This window comes from Equus asinus, chromosome 3, assembly GCF_041296235.1.
Source record: "Equus asinus isolate D_3611 breed Donkey chromosome 3, EquAss-T2T_v2, whole genome shotgun sequence".
NCBI classification, from domain to species: domain Eukaryota; kingdom Metazoa; phylum Chordata; class Mammalia; order Perissodactyla; family Equidae; genus Equus; species Equus asinus.
Genome location: NC_091792.1, coordinates 2159051 through 2182245, shown reverse-complemented (window position 1 = coordinate 2182245; position 23195 = coordinate 2159051). Strand labels below are relative to the sequence as shown.

At 36.5% G+C, this 23195-nt stretch overlaps 1 protein-coding gene across 6 annotated transcripts in view; it reads left to right on the top strand.

Moving 5' to 3' along the window:
* The window catches only part of TBCK (TBC1 domain containing kinase), a 196946-nt gene that overhangs the window by 29550 nt on the left and 144201 nt on the right, over positions 1–23195 (top strand). For all 6 annotated transcript variants that reach the window (XM_014839107.3, XM_070504540.1, XM_070504538.1 and 3 more), the window contains 2 exons: positions 17453–17567; positions 19071–19144. In XM_014839107.3, the coding sequence (XP_014694593.1) occupies positions 17453–17567; positions 19071–19144 (189 nt within the window). The remainder of the gene's footprint in view (positions 1–17452; positions 17568–19070; positions 19145–23195) is intronic.

Here is a 23195-nt window from a genome sequence, read left to right as displayed (position 1 = left end):
TGTTTGTTTAAAAGACTTTCCTTCACCCGTTGGATTGCTTTGGTGCTTTTATTGACTATTAAATGGCCATTTAAGTATAGGTCTCTTTCTGACTTTCTGTTTTGTTTCATTTATCTATTTTTCTCTCCTTATGCCAGTGACATACTGTCTTAATTACTCTAGCTTTATAGCAAATCTTGAAGTTAGGAAATATAAGTTTTCCATCTTTGTTATTTTGTTTCAAGGTTGCTTTAACTATCCTCATTTTTGCATTTCCACATAAATTTTATAATAAGCTTCACAGTTTCTACAAATGTCTGTTAGTATTCTGATTGAGATTGCATTACATCTGTGGACAAATTTGCCAACTGACATCTTAACAATTTTGAGTCTTCCATTAAGTGAGCATGTTGTTTCTCTCCAAGTTTTTTTTTTCTTTTTCTTCTTCCCAAAGACCCCCAGTACATAGTTGTATCTTCTAGCTGTGAGTGCCTCTGGTTGTGCTGTGTGGGACGCCACCTCAGCATGGCCTGATGAGCAGTGCCATGTCCACGCCCATGTCCACGATCCGAACTGGCAAAACCCCAGGCCGCCAAAGTGGAGCGCATGAACTCGGCCACGGGGCTGGCCCCTCTCTCCAAATTTTTAAGTATTATTTTAATTTCTCTCAGCAATATTTTATGGTTTACAATGTAGAATTCTTGCTCTTTTATTAAATTTGTTCCTAAGTATCTTATGCTCTAATATGGTTGTAGATAAAATTGTGTTTTATTTTCCAATTGTTGGCTGCTAGTATATAAAAATGCAAGCATCATAGGCATATTTATATATAAATGCAGGCATAAAGTAGGTGAAGAAAAAGAAATATAAGGCATAAAGATTATAAGAAGGAGGAGGAGAAGAAGAGAATGAGAAGAGGAGGGAGAGGGAGGAGGAGGAAGAGTTGTAAATGTATTTCTGTTCAGTGATGATATGGTTGTTTATGTAGAAAATTGTGAGGAATCCACAAAAGAACTCTGAATTAATAAGTGAGTTTAGCAAGGTCACAGGAAACAAGACCAATATAAAAATATCAGCAGTAAGATGTTAGAATATTTTGCTCATTTATTGGTAAATCACCCAAACTGCTTAACATCTAACTGATTTCTTAAGTGTATTAGATTCAGTTTTCCTCCTGGAAGATTGGGTGATCCATTGGGGTAGAAATTGATCATATAATATAGTCTTTAAATAATATTAAGGCCTAGAACTGACTCACCAGATTGTAGTCCCTAGAACTTAGGTGTGAAACTGTTTTAACTAAGAAGGTGCTGAAGATCACCAAGTTGGAGACTTGTGCTACAGAAAAGGTGGCTTTACACTTTCTCTCTAGTGGTCATCTGGGATGAGATAGTTGGAAAACCTATATTGCCAGTGTTGTCAAGGATGATAAATACTGCTTTAACGTTTTAATGAAAGACAGATATTTTTGACTGAGCAGAGGATGATCCTATGTCTGCATGGCTGTGGGCTGTAGCCATAATTGCTGGCAGGGTCAGAACTTTTCTCAGAGAGCAAGGTTGGATCTGACCTATTGCTTGAACAAGTACTTGCTTTGAGCCCCAGTGGACAGCAAAATAAAACATGGGAGAAATTATCTTTGTTTGAAAACAGAATCGAGAGTGGAAGTTGTCAGATATCCTCCTCTGTCATACAATAAGCCAAATGTGTCCCCCATAAAATTTTAAAATTTGAGCAAGTCTGCTCACTGAACTTGTCAGAATAGCAAAGCTATCCCCCAGATACCTAAGTAAGTTTACTTGTCCAAAGGCGTCCTCTAAAATTATTTGTCTGGACGTCACTGCGCTCTCCAAAACTGTTTTAGTTTTGGCATAATTAAAGGTTAGAAGTTCTTTCAAATGCTAATTGGCCAAAATTTCTTGAAGCTATTTCCGGATGGAAGGTCACATCATCAGTATGTAGCAGGCCCTCTCTGCAGCGTCAGGAGGCACACCTCTGATTCACCTGAAGAGCTGTTCAGCCTGAGATGGGGACGACTGTCCCTGCTCTGTGTCTTTTCCTTGCGAAAGAGATATTTGCCCTGGCGGAGAGATCTGTTTTTGCTTATTCTTAGTCTTATGATAATATATCCTTAAAGGCTTTTTGGGGAATATTAAAAAGCCTTGAAATAATATTTGTGTTGTATAGCTTGGCACATACGTGATTATTGTCTATGGTGTCAAAAGCAAATGACTTGTCAACAATTCTACCAAAAGATTTATTAACGGAAACTGACTGACTTTAATAGAAACTAATCAAGACCAATGGTCAGTGAAATGGTAACTTTTCTTTTCCTCTTGTTAAATGTTAGCCTTGAAAAACTGTCTATAATTAATTGACAGATTTTTTTTAGGAGCGCTCTATTTAAATGAGCTCTCTCAACATTTTTTAATAGGATGTACTACACATTTGGTATTTACTGAGGGAACGATATATAAAGAGTTAAATAAGTTAATGACATTAGCAGCAATTTCAAGAGTTTTGGGACATTCTGTAAGTGGGGCGCTTTTAAATTTAAAACAATCATATCATTCATAAACAAGGGATAGGAAGGGATGCAGTATTTATTAAATGCTGTGTTCTATTTACTTTGCTACGAGCTTTTCATAGATATGTTTAAGGTTATTGGCCCTAGTTAGTGAATGATCTAAAGTTTACAGAACATGTCTTCTGATGTCAGGAGCCTTGACCACAGTGTAGCGTGAACTGTGAACTGGCCTCTGATAGGCCTCTTCTCACTTGCTTTCTTTGAGCAACAGTATTCCAGAGTCTGCCTTTGTGATAGATGCTGTTCAAAAGCACAGTCTTTCGAGAGAATGAGCTGCTTTAAATTTTCCAAGTTCAATGAGCCCTATCATTAATTACTATCTTGCTGGCTTTGTGGGGATTTCTTTCTTTACTGGCATCTTTATCGAACTACAACCGGAGAACCCAGTCCCTTCTCTTTGCCAGACAAAGAAAAAGGCAAAACTGGTTTCCTTTTGACCAAAATCTGTTGATATACTTACAGAGAGTGGATCCTCCCATAAAATAGTTGGAGTGAAGAAATCCAAACTATACGTACCACAAAAGAGGATTATGGGGCTCGTGAGTTCTTGCTCCATCTTCGCCTTCTTAGACACCTATTCCAAGTCTGTGCAAATGCAAAGCCTAAATAGAAATGATTTCTTTATCCTAAATTATTCAGGACCTCAAAGGAGAAGGACTAAACAAAAATAACGATAATGCTAACAACGTAATTGCCAAAGTTGTGTGCAGTCACTTTGTGCTGGACGTGTGTAAGCACTCTACAATGATTATCTTATTTCTCTCTTACAGGAGCTCTATGATGTAGTTTACTACTATTTGATGTGTAAGGAAACTTAGGCTCCTGTGAGCAATCTACGAAGTGAAGTAATTTCCCTGATCATACAGTTAATAAGTTGTAAGAGTTCCAGATTCCCCCTAATAATGGCACAATGGTCCTAACGACTCTGACTTCATATCCTCTCAGTCTTCTGGAAAGGAGCAAGCCATTTTTGTGGGTTGCTGTGGAAGTCCTGAAATTTTCAGTAAGACCAGTTTAAAAACAGTTGCTGTGGCCCGGGGAAGGTGATTGACAAAGGCCTGAGTCACATTTCCACTCCTCAAGGCAGAACATATGAACTGAGAAGTATAGGAGAGAGATGGAACCGCAAATGAAAATTGTAAGTTATCATAGGAAGAAGTGGGTGTTAATGTCAGGGAGGGAAGCAGTAAATGGCTATGGCATTTTAGAGGTTTGGTAACTGAGGCTTAGAGCAGTTTCTTCACCACTGCCTGTCACATAGTATAGCTGGAGCTCAGACCCTGTCTTTTGGTTTCCCATCCATGCTATTAAGCCCTGAGAGGCAGTATAGTGTAGTGGTAAAGGACATGGGCTCTGAGACCAACCTGCTGTGTGTAAATCTCAACTCTACCATTTACTCACTTGAGTAAGTTCCTTAACCCCTCTGTGCTTTAGTTTTCTCACCTTCTAGGATGGTGGGGAGAATCAATGAACTATCTATAACAGCACTTGATATAGTACAGGTTATCTAAGTGTTTCCTAATAGGAGCAGCAGTGGGAATAGTGTTATTATATCTACTTAAATGATTATTGGATATTATTATCAGTAAGCATTGCCTGTGGAACAGGTATAGCATTTTTATGATGACCAGTTATGATTTAAATTATGATTTATCTACTCAAGGATCATTCCATACTTCTTCATTAAGCACATTTATGTTTCAGACACTGGGCTAGGTGCTAGTGAGTCTGAAGGTAAAAATATAAAATCCCAACCTTTAGAGAGATTGCTGGCTAGTGAGTAGACAGAGTTATAACAAGCAATTATACTATACCATTTTTTAATAAGTATGTTCAAGAGGTCTATGCAAGTTATCTTGGTAGACAGAGTACTTCACAGCCAGGAGAAGTCAGAAAAGTTTTACTAAGGAAATAATGCTTGTGTTCACTCTTAAAGAATGAATAGGTATCATCCAAGTGGACCAGATAGAAGGGCAGAGAAAATAGCATGTGCAAGAAGGCTTTGATACACAAGCAGATGAAGAAAGCAGAGGCAGAGGGTTCGTGGGAGCAGACGTGGAGGAGATGAGCTTGGAGAGATCGGTAGTAAAAGCATCCGTTAGAGAGCAAGGAGAGTACTCTCCCTATTTTTCTTTATAAAACAGTTTTGGAGGGCAGGAGTGGGGCACTGTGGTTTAAGGTGACAAGTTTTGAATATAGGTTGCTATTTCAGACAGTGACTTCAGATGAAAAGGTAGTGTCATATGAAGAATGACTGATACCCTACTTTTGAGTTCCTTGCAGATTTCCTAAAGAGAGAGTCTGATTTTCTCTGCTCTAGCATCTGAACCAGTGAAAACTTGAGTTCTCTTCTACAGGCAGTCTGGTCAAGGCATCTGACCTCAGTGTGTTCTTCGTGTCTAACTGGACTTTCTCTGCTCCTGTGTTGGTTTACCCACTAGCTAGACGCTTTGTCACTTGTTGGTATTGTCTGTCTTAGGTGATAGGCCATAAAAAAGCAGTCATGTCTGTCTTTTTTACAGCATTTACCTCAGTGTCAAATGCAGATTAAGTGCTTCAAAATCATCATGATAAAGACTGGATGTTCTCAAGTCTGCCCCATACGTCTTAGACAAAAGCCAGATCCTAACTTTCATGTTTAAATGTTCTTCTTTATTACTTTATGCCCACAGATTTTCATTTGTTCTCACATAATGACAGTTTTAAGAATATGAAACTCCTCAAAACCTGGGACTTTATATTGTTCTTTATTTCCTTCTGAAATTTTATTTTAAATATGTGCATGGCTTTCCTGGTCAAATACTGTACTGTGCTTAGCTATTAAAAGTCTAAAGGAGGGCTGGTCCAGTGGCATAGTGGTTAGGTTCACTCGTTCTGCTTCGGCAGCCCGGGGTTCTCAGGTTTGGATCCCAGGCATGGACCTACACGCCGCTCATCAAGCCATGCTGTGGCAGCATCCCACATAGAAAATAGAGGAGGATTGGCACAGATGTTAGCTCAGGGCCAGTCTTCCTCAAGCAAAAAGAAGAAGATTGGCAACAGATGTTTGCTCAGGGCCAATCCTCCTCACAAAAAAGCAAAAGTCTGAAGGACAAAATATCTTTCAACAGATGAGTGGGTGAACAGATCATGGTATATCCATTCAGTGAAATACTGCTCAGCAATAAGAAGAAATGAACTGGGAATGCTGGCAGCAACATGGATGAATCTGAAGAACATCACACTGAGTAAAAGAAGCTAGACACAAAAGAATGGTGTATCATTCCATTTACTTGAAACTCTTGAAAAGACAAATTTAATCCATAGTGATAGAGAGCAGATCAGTTGTTGCTTGGAGCCAGAGGTACGCTATGGGGATTGGCTAGGAAGGGGAACAAGAGAACCTTTTATTCACTTTATTTTTAATTTTTTATTGAGGTCACATTGGTTTATAACATATAAATTTCATGTAGACATCATTGTATTTTGACTTCTGTATAGACTACATCGTGTTCACCACCAAGAGTATAGTTTCCATCCATCACAATACACATGTGCCCTTTTACCCCTTTTGCCTTTCCCCATCTGCCTTCTCCTCTAGTAACCACCAATCTGTTGTCTGTATTTGTGTGTTTTTTTGTTTACCATAAAAAAGATGAAATTTTACCATTTGTGACAACATGGATGGACCTTGTGGGTAATGCTAAATGAAATAAGTCAGGTGGAAAAAGAGAATCTTTCTAAGATCATGGGAATGTTCCATTTCTTGATTGTGGCAGTGCTTATAGTGGTGTTTACATTGTCAAAACTCTTCTAATGGTACATTTAAAGTGAATGTATTTTATTGTACGTAAGTTATGTCTAAATAAAGATCATTTAAAGAAAAAATAGGAAAGAGGAATTGCTCTGTTATAGTCATGTCATGATGGAGAAAAACAAGCCACCTGATGTCACATGCATCTTTGTAACCAACTATATTAGTTTCCTATGGCTGCTGTAACAAATTACCACAAATTGAGTGGTTTAAAACAACAGAAATTTATTCTCTCACAGTTCTGGACACCAGAAGTCAGAAATCAATGTGTTGGCAGGACCCATTCCCACTGGAGACTCCTGGGAAGAATCCTTCCTTGCTTGTTCCAGCTTCTGGTGGCTGTCAGTATTCCTTGGCTTCCTTGGCTTATGGCCACATTGCTCCAATCTCTACTTCCTCTTCACATCTTCTTCTCCTCTGTGTCTCTCTCTCTCATGAGGACACTCGACATTGGATTTTGTGTCTACCTGGATAATCCATGATAATCTCCTCTTATGCAAAGACCCTTTTTCCAAATAAGGTAACATTCACAAGTTCCAAGGATTAGGATATAGACATATTTCTGGGAGGGCTACCATTTAGGTTACGTCAACTATTGTTATTATTCATTAATATAGTACTTTTCTGCGACTTGGTAAAAGATAACAGTCCTTCATTTTTTAAACTTTATTCTGGGGTCATTATGGGATTCTATGGGTAAGCGCTTTTCCTTACTCTCTCTTCCCTAGCTTGCTGAAATGAGTCTAACCTTCTTTGCATCATAGTATTAAGACTTGTGATTCTAGGTGAAAGTCAGGAGAAATAGATAGAACTGACTCGTTCAGGTGATCTGGCTTAAGAAAACAGAACTGTGTTAGGTAAACAAATCTCCTTAGAGTTCTACATTAGATTTGGGGACAAAGCCCCAGCTACTAAAGGATTATCTTGCCTTGTTCTGCCTTCTCTATGGATGCATCATAGGAACCTTACAAGGTCAATAGAAGTAGTTAAGAATAAAATTTGAGTATTTTTGGGTTCTTTGATCAAAATATGGTCACTGTATCACCTCAACTTCTGATTAGTAGAATAGAAACTAGGGATAAAGAATTTTCGTAATTCATGTTTCTTATAATTTGCTTAGGACAGACCACACATCATTGAACTGAACATTTCAGCTTGACTGACTTTTCTTTGTGCTGTGCTGTCTTGCAGACACTCTCCTAAACAAGTGCACCAGTGCAGGCCCTCTCGCATTCACTGTTTGTTGTGATGGGTTGGGAATAGGGTGACAGATTGCCTAAAAAATGTAAAGTGTTGGTCCACTTAAAAAATATGAATTGGTCTCAAATCAAAATTCTGAATTGTAATAGAAAGTATTTAGAAATTTTCCTTCTTTGTTCACACAGTAATAGGTAAATAAACTTAAGTATAATTTAAAAACTTTGGGGGCTGGCCCAATGGCACAGCGGTTAAGCTTCAGCAGCCCAGGGTTTGCCGGTTCAGATCCCACGTGCTAACATGGCACCGCTTGTCAAGCCATGCTGTGACAGTCTCCCACATATAAAGTAGACAAAGATGGGCATGGATGTGGGCTCATGGCCAGTCTTCCTCAGCAAAGAGAGGAGGATTGGCAGCAGATGTTAGCTCAGGGCTAATCTTCCTCAAAAAAAAAAACAAACTTTGGAAAGAGCTAGGGTACAGACCCAATCAAATATGAGCTATCGTAGGGTCTGTCTTAGAGAAGATTACAGACTTATGTTGTCCCCAGTGCTGCAGGACATGAGGAGTGGGACTTACTACCCAGTGCCTTTGCACTGCTGGTATCAATAACTATGGTGAAAGAAATGTTTTTGGAGTGTCTGTGCCAGTTTAGAAAGCTGCTTGGAAGAAGAGAACATTGATGGGGCATAAACACCCAGCTTACCCCGGGGTCCTCTAATCCTCCTCGTCAAAAGGTGATTTTATTCTCACAGAAAAATTAGAAAAGTGTTCTAGTGATTTGATTGTGTCATGGAAATAGTTGGAGAGCCCAGTTACAATCTATGTTAACTTACAGGATATATATACACTCAGAGTAACAAAATGGTATTATATAGTTTATTATAAAGACCCTCGTCTTTTTTTGAGGGAGACTTGGACTTTTTGCTTGTTTTGTTTTACTTTTAAAATGATCAGGATTCTATGCAGGGCCGATAGCTCATTGAACTCCATTTGGCCCTCTTGGTGTTATGTTTCCCATGTTATAAATTTGCAAACTGAGGCAGGACAAAGTTGGAACATTTTCCAAGCATAGCAAATCAGTGACAGAATCTCCTGGCTTTGTGTCTGAACCTCAAACCACTAGACTATGCTTTCCATGTGTATTTTGATCTTATCAAATTAATTGTCTGCTGAGAAAGGAAAGTTATCTAGTATTCAGGTTGGAAAATTAATTTCCCAGTTTATTGTATCCCATTGTGAATTAGTCACATTGCAGACTTAGAGCATTCCACGTTCGTTTTTTTGGAGTGAGAACTGAATTGTAAAATATGCACAGTCTCACAACTTAGGGACAGTTGGACTGATTTTTTTTTAGACCTATTACAAAATAATTTTTGGTAAGCAGTTAATCGAAATAGCTTCCATTTCAAAACCTCTGAATCTGAGGCAAAAAAATTCTTAGTTTAGTGTGCATGGGCGTCCTTTCAGGCCAGAACATGTGCCCAGCAGAGAAATGAGTTATTTTCCTTCTCAGTTCCAAAAGCCTTCTTGGTGGGGCCGGCCCGGTGGCGCAGCGGTTAAGTTCGCACGTTCCGCTTCTCGGCGGCCCGGGGTTCGCTGGTTCGGATCCCGGGTGCGGACATGGCACTGCTTGGCAGCCATGCTGTGGTAGGCGTCCCACGTATAAACTAGAGGAAGATGGGCACGGATGTTAGCTCAGAGCCAGGCTTCCTCAGCAAAAAGAGGAGGACTGGCAGTAGTTAGCTGAGGGCTAATCTTCCTCCAAAAAACAAAAAACAAAAAAAAAAACCAAAAGCCTTCTTGGTTTTTTCCTTTAGAAAAAATTGCTCTGTCAAATATTTCCATATTTTTTTTTAATGTCAAAATTTAATAAGTGGTGAGTGGCAAATTAAGAGCCTCACATATTAGCTCATCACTGAAAATGGCTCTTCTCCAAATTCTGAGATTATAAGCCATTAAAAGTTATAAGTCATTAAAAGTTATACACTAGTTGAGCTCTTTTTGCCTTGAAGTTACAGGAGGTTAGGTTAAAGATAACATAGGTTTATACAGTTGTATGGTTATCTGAACAATACTGATTGGTATTTTATTTTTCCTCTCCATTTCTTAAATCACACAGTAGCTAACTATATTTCGTCTGTGTTTCCTCTCCCTTAACGTTTTACCTTGAGCTGACACCAAGTAAGCAAAGTTTTAGACCAAAAGGAAAATGACTGTGAGAGTGATCAGCTTTTATAAGGTGAATGAACATCTTGAATTTATAGAATCCGCAAGTGTGTTTCCTCCCTCGGTTTGCTGAGTATGAGTATGACAGTATTTTGGCTTGTGGAGTGGCCCTTAGAAATATCCTGGATTATGGATCTGAACAAATGGCATGTGTGGTTTTAGTTACCACCCGTACCTGAATGACTTCCAAATCTATTTCAGTAACCCTGACCCCTCATTCTCTTTCTTGGCCTCTGTTTCTTGCAATCTGAATAACATCTCTTGGAAACATTGCAAGTTCAGAAAAGAACTGATGGTTTGAGGCTGATAGGAATTTCTCCTTATTTTATTGTTTAACGTCTTTATTGAGGTATAATTGATACATAAGAAAACTTCACTTATTTAATGTATATATTTGATGAGTTTGGACATACACATACAGCCATGAAACCATCACCACAATCAAGGTTAATAGACATATCCATCACCTCCAAAAGTTTCCTTGTGTCCTTTTTGTTTTTGTGTGTCATAAGATCACTTAAGAGGAGAGCTACCCTCTTAACAAATTTTTAAGTGCGTAATACAATATTTTTAGCTATAGGCACTATGTTCTACAGCAGATCTCTAGAACTTATGTCTTGTATAATTGAAACTTTATGCCAATTAAACAGCTCTCATTTTCTTCTCTTCTCTGCCTGTGGTAAGCACTGTTCTACTCTCTGCTTCTATAAGTTTGATTTTTTTTAGACACCTCATGTAAGGGGAATCATGCTGTTTGTCCTTCTGTGTCCGCTATTTCACTTTGCATAACGTCCTCCAGGTTCATCCATATTGTCGCAAATGGCAGAATAATGTTCTATTGTATGTCTACATCACATTTTCTTTCTTTTTTTTAAAGATGAGTAATGTTCTATTGTATGTCTATATCACATTTTCTTTATCTATCTGTCAATGGACATTTGCGTTGTAAAAGAGAATCTTTATGGTATGTTTTAAATCTGACAGAATTAGTCCTCCTCAATGCTTTTTTTCCCTGGTATTTTAAAATATATTTTTGCATATTTATTATTCTTACCACACACACAGAGAGAGCAACAAGGAAACTTTTGGAGATGATGGGTATGTCTGTTGCCTTGATTGTGGTAATGATTTCACGGGTGTATGCATATATCCACACTCTTCAAATTGTGTACGTTAAATATGTGCAGTTTTTTCTATATCAATTATACCTCAATAAAACTGTTTAAAAAATAATAAAAACTCCTGAAAGACACTAAAGTGGACTTGAACAAAAGGAAATACTTCCCTTTTCCTTTGATAGAATAACTCACATTCATAAAGATGTTGAGTCTCCCCTAGATAATACGCAGATTTAATGTGAACCCAATTCAAATACCAGATACTAAAAAGTTTTTATTGGTATTTTCAAGCTAGAAAAATTGATCATAGGAATCTTTCTTAACTTAGTCTAATTCAGTTTTATCTAGATATTAACGAGATTATCTTGTTACCTGCTCCACCATGGTTCATTCTTCTTTCAGTAAACAAAAGACTAGGAGAGGTGTCTTTTCATTAAATGAGTACTGGTCTTGGACAGCCATTGTGTGAACTTGGGCAATTTATATTTTCTTGACTTACTGAAGGATTATACCTCTCTTATTAATGAAGTTAACTCTGTTGATCTGTTGCTAGTATGATATACTTTTCTGAGCTGTTATTTTGTTAGTGAAGAATTTAACTTTGTTATCTGCACCCTCTTATATCATCATGTGATGTCATTGTATGCATTTATTGAACACATATTATTTGATACATATTTATTGGACACCTACCTTATAGGCACTGTGATAGGCATAGGGATTCCAAGTTGAATAAGCTAGTACCTGCCTCAAAGGACACTGAGAGAGACAAACCCGTAAGAAATTATTACCATAGAATTAATAAGTCCTGCTCCTACATACTGTCAGAATACAGAGAAATGCAGTTCCACCAGGGGTAGAGCCATTGGATGAGAAGCCAGTAAGGACACTGGCAAAAAAAATTTTGAAAGAATAGATCTAGAATAAAGAAGGCTGTCAAAAAGGGGCTGGTTGAGATAATAGAAGAGGCTTAGAGAACAGGAGTCTCAAGGTCTTGATGAGATTAAAGAGCAGGTCCTCAGGCATGAGGAACAAAGAAGTATAGGAGATTGTCATTGAAAATCAAGATGTTTTAAGTAAATAGAGGTTGAACAGTGTCTCATTGTGACAAACCACCTGTATTTGGGGATATTCGCTGGAGTTAGATGAAAATCTGCGGGTATGGACATATGAAGCCAACCAATCCCTATAGACATTAAACTCATGATCATGGTCTCAGTATGTTTTAGCCAACTAAGCTAAACAGGTACAGATAATTTAGGGATGATTGAGTCAGAGGCATACAGTGTAAATTTCCTTTGTAATACATCTGGAAAGTGATAAATAAAATATTCTTGTAACCTGATAATAATAACCTAATAGATTTAAAATTCATTAAACCATGTTCAGAATCCAAATATGAACAAGTTGACTCATGTCTAGAAACTATCGATAGTTATTCTTTTTTTTTTTTTTTTTTTAAAGATTTTATTTTTTCCTTTTTCTCCCCAAAGCCCCCCGGTACATAGTTGTGTATTCTTCGTTGGGGGTTCTTCTAGTTGTGGCATGTGGGACGCTGCCTCAGCGTGGTCTGATGAGCAGTGCCATGTCCGCGCCCAGGATTCGAACTAACGAAACACTGGGCCGCCTGCAGCGGAGCGCGTGAACTTAACCACTCGGCCACGGGGCCAGCCCCAATCGATAGTTATTCTTGCTTGCAGTGGTGATGGTAGTGATATTTTTTCTTTTTTAGTTTTTAATCTTTCCCAAGATTTATGATTTTCGTAGGTCCATTTTGTTGTCATGAATATAGTAAATAAGTTTTCATGTTTTCCTCTTAAGACAGAGGAAAAGGATGATTAATTCTCATCTGCTATCTTAATTATTGAGTTATAATTATATTGAAATTCTGTGGAATTCAACTGTATTAAAATTGTCAGTTTATAAATCTGTCTTTCCAACTATACCATAGGGTTCTTCACTGTAGAAATCAATTCTTCCTCGTGGTATCCATGGAGCCTGGAAACACAGGGACCTAAAAACACAGTACCAAGCAACTAATAGCCACTTAATTGGTGCATTTGAGTATAAATGAAAGTATCTTGCTTTATTAGAAATTATTAATCATTTTATTTTGAAAACTGCCTTTTAGTCGTATCTGTGTGTTTGTAATCACCTAGGATGCTTACACGCGTTGAACTTTAGGGTGTCAGGGATAATGGTAGCAAAGTAAATGTGCCCTCCGATCTCTAAGAGTAACAATAGTAACTGAAAATTTCAGAAGGAAGAGCATATTTTCTGACTTGAAGTTTAATTTACATTTTCCAGATTAGTAATGGATTTCTCTACGAACAAGAGTCTGACTTCGGGGTTGTGTAGGGTAAAGTTCTGTTGTCCCCTGCCTGACCTCTTTTTTTTTTTTCAATTGTATGAATCCCATTCTCTTAACTCTCCTTCCGTTTTCAGTCAAACTGTAACATACTAACTGCTACTTTTTCAGTCAAACTGTAACATACTAACTGCTACTGGACTTAGGATTTTTTTACCTTGTAGTTGCATTATAATTTCATTAGCTACTTCAAAATAATTTTTAAAAAGATTTCATGATCTAAGTTAAAAACATTTTTTATTAATCTAATCTTTTATTAATCTAATTAAAATCTAAGAGTACAAAAGAACAGAAAAGTAAATCGATTTTCTGTGTAATTTAAACTGAAGAGTACTCAGTCCATTAGCTAATTCATATGTAGTCTCAGGTAATAGCTAAGAAAAGTATGTCATGAGCTTCAGCTGTATATGTTTGGATTTTTTAAAATTATTTCAGTGTATATGCTCATTGGTTTGATAATAGCGTGAATATGCTTTTTGATATGCAAGTATTTTCCAATTATGTCTTACAATCAGCTAGCAAAAGCAAGTCGAGAAAGTAGAACATGCAATCTTTGTGTTCAGCTGTTTCAGAACTGGTTTAATGGAAAAATCACTTTAAAGGTTTAGTTTGAGTTTCATGAGAAAGACATCTATATTGAAGTAGTGTGCAACTGAGGTCCTCTAGTGTCACAACTGAGTATGACATCAGCTTTTAAGATTTTTGAAGTGTGTGTGTGTTAGAGAAAGAGAGGAAGAGAACAAGGCCCAGAGAGATTACTACTTTAAAGCTGACTCAGAGCCAGGTGAGCTCAGAAAACTAGGTGGTTATGTTTTATTAGTTAATCAATCTCCAGGAAAGTTTTCCTCTGTTTTTCAGAGGGGAGGGGTTTGCATTCTTTCTTGCCCACATATTTATTGATGTAATTGTAGTTGTTTTAAAGTTTGGAATCTTTCCTTTACATAATTGATTTAGATTTTGAAGATTTTTATGAAAACTCTGTTAATTCCAAATTGATCTTGTTTCACACCTTCCCTATTTGCTTAAGACTGGCTATTGTGGCACTTTAAAATGGGAGACACTATTTAATAAAGGGGAATAGTTTACAGGTCACTTTAAGCATTCTTTATAAATAATAACTTTTATTGTTTCTTTTTTACACACTTCATGGAGAATATCAATTTGTTGCTTTATTTTAAAATATGGCTGACAACCAGGGTTACCAGACATTTGTGGAAAAAAATTGTTTGAGAGAAAGAGAGCCAAGGGAGAAAAAAAAAACACTTACTCCAGAGGAAATGAAGATAACACACTTTGTTTCCTAAATTAAAAGAATTCTAATAAATATCCTTAAAGAGACTGAAAAGAGTAATGTATCCATAACCAAACGGCGGTTTTATTAAGAAGGAACAGCCAGAGAAAAGAAGAGAGTTCCTGGAAATTAAATAACCTGATGACTAGAGCTGAAGGCCATGCTCCTAGCAAGTAAAGCAGAAAGTTGGTGTAAAGAATAGATTCAGTTTTCATCAGCCTGCTAAAAGTTCCAACCGAAGATACAGTGGAGGGAGAAAATCATCGGACATGACAAATCTACTTTCCTGTTAATGTTTCTCTGTTGATGGAACTCGGGAAACTTCAGATTAAAAGGCACACCTAATGCTTACTAGCACAAATGTGCAAATGCCCACACTCTAGACACATTGGGCTAAAATGTTGTAAGTCTAAAGATAAAGTACATAAGAATCCTGAAAGCTTCCGAAGAGGAATGACAGAATATCTACAGCAAAATTAGAGTCAGACTGCCTTTAGAACACGTGAAGACAGTGGAGAAATTCTTCCCACATCCAAGGGCAAGAATAGGACTTTTTAAGACATGCCATGCTGTAAAATGTCCCATTCATGCCACCCTTGTGAAAAACTTCCTCATGGCTATATTCTAGCTACATAAAAAAACACAAAAAGAATAATATGAGGTATAAAAAATGACAGTAGTGATGATAACCTTGGTGAATAGTGTATAATTATAACATTATAGTGTCCATTAAATCCTGATGACAGACATTTTCTCTTGAGAGCTAGGGGTTGAGTGGCTTAGGTTTATGTTTCCTTCCCTGCTTAGTTCCACAGTGACTATGTGCTAATCATAGTACAGCAGTGTGCCAGTCACCTCCTGTTTGTCTCAGAGTCAAAGCCAAAGGCTGTACAGTGGCCTAAGTGGCCTGCTGTGCCCTGGCTCCCTGCGACCTCTGACTCCCTCGTCTCCTACCTTCTTACCCTTGCTTTCTCTACTGCATGCACAGTGGCTTCACTGCACTTTTTTGAACTTACTCTGCCCTCTGCCTGACTCACACATTTCCCAGAGAGCGGCGTGTCTTTTTCACTTCCTTCAGATTTCTGCACAAATGTCACCTCAGTGGGACCTTCCTTGACCACATTCTACGTCTAGTAGTAACCTGCTCCCCCACGTTCTCTTCTTCCCCACGTTTCCTCCTTAGCTCTTAATCACTCTATGCCATACTATGTATGGTTGACTTGTGTAGCTTTCAAGGAAGGAATGCAGATTTCTTTTATCTCACTTATAAAATGTGATAATATAAAAATAATGTAACTGATAAAAATCAGGAGGTGGGAAAGGAAGATAGAAAAGTCGCAAAAGCATGTTAATTACATCATCTTGCGTAGTGAAGAGTTAATTATATTAAAGAAAAGTCTAGCCACCAGAAGAATCGAAGACAAACTGCTAAGGGTGGTTACCTCTGGAAAGTCAGACTAGGATGAGAGGAGAGAAGGATTTTAGCTTTTCATCCTTGGTTCTTTTTTATGGTTTAATTTAGAATTTTTAATTGGGAGTCATACGCAACTATTCTTTTTGTAAAATTTTATTCAGCCTACTTTTTTTTTAACATCAGGTTTGTTGGGGTATAATTTACGTACCTTAGAATTTACCATTTTTAGTGTACAGTTCAATCAGTTTGACAAACGCAGTCATGTAACTATTATCAAAATGAAGAATAGAACGGTTCTGTCACGCAGAATTTCCTCATACTCCTTTGTAGTCAACCCATCCCCCCAACTCCAGCCCATGACAATCAGTGATCTGTTATTCCATCCTTTTAACTTACAATTTTATTTAATGTGGGTTTCTTGTAGCTTGAATATAATTGAGTCTTAATTCTTATCCAATCTGACAATCCTTATCTTTTAATTGGTGAGTTTAGACCATTTAAATTTAATATAATGGTTAATATATCCAAATTAAAATCTTTTAGTTCTTTTCTAATTGTTCCATTTGTTCTTTTTTCCTTTTACTCTGCTTGCTTTGGGTTTGACTAATTTTTTATAATTCCATTTTATCGCCACTGTTAGCTTATTTATATCTCTTTTAAAAATTACTTGTAGTGGTTACCTGCAGATAGTAATTTAAGTTTTAAAACTCTAATTTAAAATATCAAAAAATGAGTAGAAAAGAAATCTATTCCAAAATGTTAATATTGGTGATTTTGAGGATTGGATTTGAATTGGGCTTACCTACTTTTCTGTATATTATTCCTAACTTCGTACATGAATGATGTTTGGTAAAAAAAAAAAAAAAAAAAAAATGGAGGAGAGGGAGAGGAAGGGAGGGAGAGAAAGAAGAAGCTGGGCATCCCTGTGGAAGATGGCTTAGAGAGAATGGGGTGAGTATTCACGAGAGATGTTTGATAAATCATAAATTGCTGGAGGTTGCTTTGTGGATTTATATGGAAATTGGGCTCGTGTCTATCTCCATAAAATATATTATAGTTGTTTGTCAGGTACTTAGGTATTTTGCCTTGAGCAGGAGAGGTGGTTTACGTTGACTTAGTTCTGCCATATATCTGAAACTTTCCTAATAATTTGGCAAAGTCAAACCTGCAGAAGGTCAATTGGACACCAACAAAATTAAACTTCCTTCCTGGAAGAATAAATTCTGCCATTGGAATAGCCTTTAGGGAATTGTAGGATCTTTGTCAGATTAATTCTCCTGTAATTAGAAAATCCAAAATATGCACAAGTGAATATTTTAGAAAATGTATAGATTCTGTTTTCTCTGAATCAAGGAGTAACAATGAAAATATAACTCTTTGAATTTTATCGCTAAACCTCATTTTATTCCTTAAAACAGGTTCTGTATCTGCTTTGTAACTGATCTGTTGATCTGTGACTTTTTGTTTTCTTTGTAGCTATTCAAAGGTTTTGTGTATAGCGTTTGAGGTACTTCAGGGCTTGCAGTATATGAACAAACATGGTATAGTGCACCGGGCACTGTCTCCTCATAATATCCTTTTGGACCGAAAGGTAATCGTCAGATAGTTTATTCAATATGTGTTTGTTATTTGAGGTTGGAAGCTACTGAAGTCAGGCCCACTCAGTTAATCAGAGGGACTGTAGAATAAAAATATCTTTTAAGAATATTTATAATGAAAAGACTATGTGAAAGTGATGTGGTTGTTAGAAAAAAAGAAGTACCTTTAAATTATATAAATCCATGTCTTTTACATGCATTGCTTTTTTTCCTAAGACTCATTTTCTAACTTGATATTTTGTTTTTCCTTTCACTCATTTTCTAAAAGATATGCATGGTAGCTTCCCACTCCACCCTTCTCTGAGTTTGTTTTCATCTTAAGAAAACTTCTCTATTTCTATTGAATATTTTTCTCATAGAACAGCTGCATTGTATTTTCTCCTCTTGGTTCTTCTCCTTCCCTATTTCCTCTACTTTATTCCCCACTTGCCTTCTTTATTTGTCAGTTTTTATACCTTTTTATTGGAGTGCTGCTTCCCTACATGGAAATCTTATGGGAGACTAAGCAGCAGCTAGTCAACCCTCTAAGAGAATTATGGGTAGCAAGGTGGTATATTTTCAGGACTAATCATGATTTCATTCTCTTTCATAGGCATATAAAATAGTTTTGAGGGAATTTTGGGAGGAGAATTATTTTCTGTATTAGTAGGATTATTATTTTCTTCTCTGATTGTCTTCCAAACTTTCACTACTGTTACACTATGGTATTAAAAATCACAAATGACAAAATGGTGCTCATTAATTTGATAGTTATAACAGTGGACTATCTAATCTGAATTGTTTTAAAATATAAACATTTTGTAATGCTGGGAAATAAAGTTCTTGAGATAAAACGAGCCAACTTTAAAATTGACTTCATTTTTTAAAGTCTTAAACATCTAAAAGGAGAAAAACTTAAGAGATCTATAAAATTTATATTTGCAGTTTATTAAGAATCTCACTTTTGTGATACTATGGTCATTCTCAAACAATATAAAGCTTGTTGGAAATCTAGCAGATTCGGTAATATCTTGATGATCTGTGAACTCATCTTTTCAAGTTAAGAACTCCCATGTCAGGGTTAAGTTATAATATTATGAATGGACTTGCAACCCCCCCAAAAAAATTTTTTTGTGAAAATTACCACAAAATATTTCAAGCAGGGGTTCAAGACAAATAAGAATATTTTTGCTTTTTTGGCTTTGTCAAAAAGCTTGGAAGATATAAACAGCAAAAACTTTTTAAATGTTATTTGTCATTGATACATAAAAATATATGTGTGTGTATATATGTACATATATGTATGCATATACATGTATATATTTGTAATGATAGAAAGTAGACTTCAAACATTGGCAAATAGTTTTTAATAAAATTATGATAAAATACAATGTTTTTCTTAATGTATTTGACTATATGATGATTTCCTTATTTATAGAATATATAATGATAATCTGTTCCTGCCAATAATATTAAAATAATTCATAGTGATTTTTTTTTTACCTTTATTATTGTAGGGACATGTTAAATTGGCTAAATTTGGACTTTATCATATGACAGCTCATGGTGATGATGTTGATTTCCCAATTGGGTAAGAATATGTTTTCTTTTTTTCCTGAGTTCTGTCCTAAACTTTGTAATCTTTGATATAGTGCATATTTTGTTAATTATTACTGATAGTACTTTTTGATACAAAACTGGCTTTTCTTTATTAATAAAAGAGTAGACAGTGAGATTTTCCCAGCACCCAAAAGATCCTTGATATTGATCTTTCATTGAGTTGGCCAAGAAGCTAATAGATTACTGACCTTCTTGACCTTGTAATGCTTACCCATTAATTCTGTTTCATTCGGAATTAGGTAAATTTAAGGCAAGAAGGCTGACCGGATTCTCATTTAGTGATAATGTGTGTTCCTCAAAAGACTGAGAAAGAGCACTCTCATATTATGTTCTATTGTTTCTAAGGTTAATTCCCTCTTCTCTAAGCTATAATTGTATAGTAAGACTCAAGTGAAGTCACTGTGAATGTCAGAGGTAATGCGTAGGTTCTCCACCTGAAAGTCTGTGTTTAAGTTTGGAGACGTTTGTTTGATCACTTCTGATGTGAAATTCCAGATTGCTGTTGGCCTCTAGGAAAGGAATGAAAGTTTATCTTGAACTCAATTGTGTGCTTTTGCTATAGATTTTTGTGTTATATTTGTTGTGGTTACTTTTTAAACATTTTAATACTATAATTCTTTTATTGCTTGAGAGTTTCATTTTGACGTTATTTTAGAAACACAGAAATTACAAAATAGTACAAAGAATTCCTTTATAGCCTTCACTCATATTCCCCAAATGTTAACATTTCACTATATTTGCTTTTTTTCTTTTCTCTTATATATATGTGTATATAAATATTTTTTAATCATTTCAGAGTAATTAGTGCATATAATGGCCTTTACCCATAAATGCTTAAGTTTGTATTTCCTAAAATAAGGAATTTTCTTATATAACCACAGAACAGTTATCAAAATCAGGAAATTAAAATGGGCATAATACTATTACCTAATCCAGAGACCTTAGTCCTGTTTTTCAGTTGCCATGTGATTGTTTTACTAGTATCCATTTGTGTGTGGCTCTTTGGACTCTCTGGAATCATTCTGTCACTCCATGACTGGGAATTATGGTTTGGAGTCACGGAGTGTGTTTCTGCAGGTGAACATTGCTTAAAAACTTAAAAAAGTCTCATTCATAAATTACTCTTTTAGCTTTATAAGTTAGACTGTAGGTTTCTTACCTAAAATTTTTGCTAGTTAGGCCATAGCTGGTAATCTTAAATTGAGTCACTTCTTCCTTTATTTATTAAGAAAATATTTCTTGAGCACCTTATCTTCTGGCTGCTGGATATACAAGAATGATAAGATAGGTTCCTGTTCTCAAGAAGCTCACTAAACTGCTTAATGGGAACATTTTCCGTTTTTGTGGGGTTTTTTTTTTTGAGGAAGATTAACCCTGAGCTAACTGCTGTCAGTCCTCCTCTTTTTGCTGAGGAAGACTGGCCCTGAGCTAATATCTGTGCTCATCTTCCTCTACTTAATATGTGGGATGCCTACCACAGCATGGCGTGCCAAGCAGTGCCATGTCGGCACCTGGGATCCAAACCTGCAAACCCCGGGCTGTGGGGAAGCGGAACATGCGAACTTAACCGCTGTGCCACTGGGTCAGCCCCGAACATTTTCCGTTTTGACGGCCTACTTATTAAGGTACATAAATTCACAGTCTTGTAATTTTGCATACCAAAACTTGTGGTCATAGACAACAAACAGTTGTTTCACAAGCACGAAAACAATATTTTGTAAAGAGAGCCTACACTTTATTTTTTAAAAAGAAAAACCCTTTTGAATGTAAAAAAAATGAGTTCATGGTAAAGCTCTAATATCTTTGTCATATGTGACAATTGCCTTTTGAAGTAGCTTTTAAGGAGCTGTAGTAAATGTGATTTCTGCTGCTTCCTCATTTTGTCTAAATCAGTTTGTGTGAGGCAGAACTCCAAAAACATAATACAAACAGAAATGAATTTTTTTACCTTTTACTTAAAGGTGCTTTAGGTTTTATTGATGAAAAGAAGAAAGGAAGTGATTTTTCTTCAAGGACATCAAGCATTTTGAAGAATTATGTTTGAATTTAAAATACTTGGCTAGAAGTGGTCTTGTGTGTCATTTGGTGTGGCATACTTTGAAGTCTTAGACCGTAAGGGTCTGACCAGACAGTATCAAAGAGCAAAATGTGAAACGTTAGCCAGGAAAAATAAAGTGATCAAACAGCTAAGGCATGAAAGAAAATATTTACACCGGAAGAAGCTTGCAGTTGATTTAAAAGACAAATATTAAAGAATAACAAAGTAAAATGTTAACATCTGTTTCAAAATAGTGTCAAGAGTTAGAAATTGGACGTTCATTTCACCTGGCCAGTAGCTTAATACCTTGTTAAATCATGAAACAGATGATGAAAGCCGCTTACATTTACCTCACCAGTCACATTCACTACAGAGTTCTGGTAATTTTCTTTATTAAAATGCTTTGCTAAAGAAGAGACACTTGTTGAAAGGAGATAATCTACATTAAAAAACAATCCTAGAGCTTATTATTTTTATGAATTAATTCAATCAGTCTTAGATTAGAAGGGAAATGAGAATTTTTAGAGCAAGGCTCACCTCTGTGCTTCTGGAGATCACCAGTCAGAAGTTTTAGGAAGAACAATTTACCTATAGTATTGCTTGACTTTTAATTACCCATACTATTATTCTGGGGTTAGATGTGCTGGAAATCAGATTAAAAATGAACAGTTCACCTTCTAGATATATTGTGGTGCTGATGATAAAAATACAACATTGCATTTGTGTCGTATTTTCCATTTTGATAAAACATCTTTCTATATTCACTAATATTCATAACAGTTTTGTGAGGTAGGCATTATTATTCCTATTTTACAGATTAAGGAACCCAAGTCCTATATAGAATATGTGCTAGGACTGAAATTAGAAAGCAGATGTTATACTGTCAAGTCCAGTGCTTTTTCCATTAGACTTCAGTTGTCTCCAGAGATTTCACACATTCGTTTGGAAGAGCAGGATGATCACCTTAGGGTAAAATGACACAGTACAAATTTATGTATGAGAGCAACACAGGAGCAAATTGTTAATATCACTGTCATCATTATATTAAAACAAAAAGCAATTAAAAACCTAATTTACCCATTTGAAGTTAAGTTATATTCTCTGACTTAATTGACTTGTATTTTACATGTAAGTAGTAAGTAGTGGCAATCCTGGTGTGATTAGGTGGCTACAGAAAAACACAGGAAGAGAAATGGAAGTAGTACTTGAGTGCCTGCATCACATATATTATATAGATGTTTGTTGTTAGTGCTGTCGAATTGATTCCAACTCCTAGCGGAGTGGAGTCTTCCTGGGTCATTCTCGTGCCTTCCGGCGCTGTTTCAGACAATGCTCCACTGCTACTCATAGGGTTTCATGGCCAGTTTGTTTGGAAGTGGATGGCCAGGTCCTTCTTCCTACTCTCTCTAGTCAGGAAGCTCCGCTGAAACCTGTCCACCATGTGTGACTCTGCTGGTACTTGAAATCCTGGTGGCACAGCTTTCAGTGTCCCAGCAACCCACAGCCACCACAGTATGACAGCCGACAGATGGGTTATATGGTTCCCTGACTGGGAAACAAACCTGAGGAGCAGGGGTGAGAGTGCTGAATTCTACCCACTGGACCACCAGACATAGACATTACATACACTTACATGCATTTTGATGGCAGTCATTATTGCAGGGTGGCACAAGAATCTAATGTCATTGGATTGAAAATTCTGGTTAGGTGTGCTCATGACCAAATCTCACGACAAATGAAGAACAGGCATGCACATAGGCAATAAGCAGGACAGAATCCCACTCACTTTTCATTTCTCTTCTAAAGCTATTTTTGTTTCTAGGCAGTAAGATTCAAATTTAGTCATCGTCAATAAGTCTGGTACTCACGTACCCTCTGCTTTTTAACTTGTCTATAAGGCTGTCCTATGCTTGATCTTAGCCAAAAAGCCAGGAAGCAATGTTAGGCAAGCCTAACTGGCATTTCTTTTTTTTTTTTCCTCTCT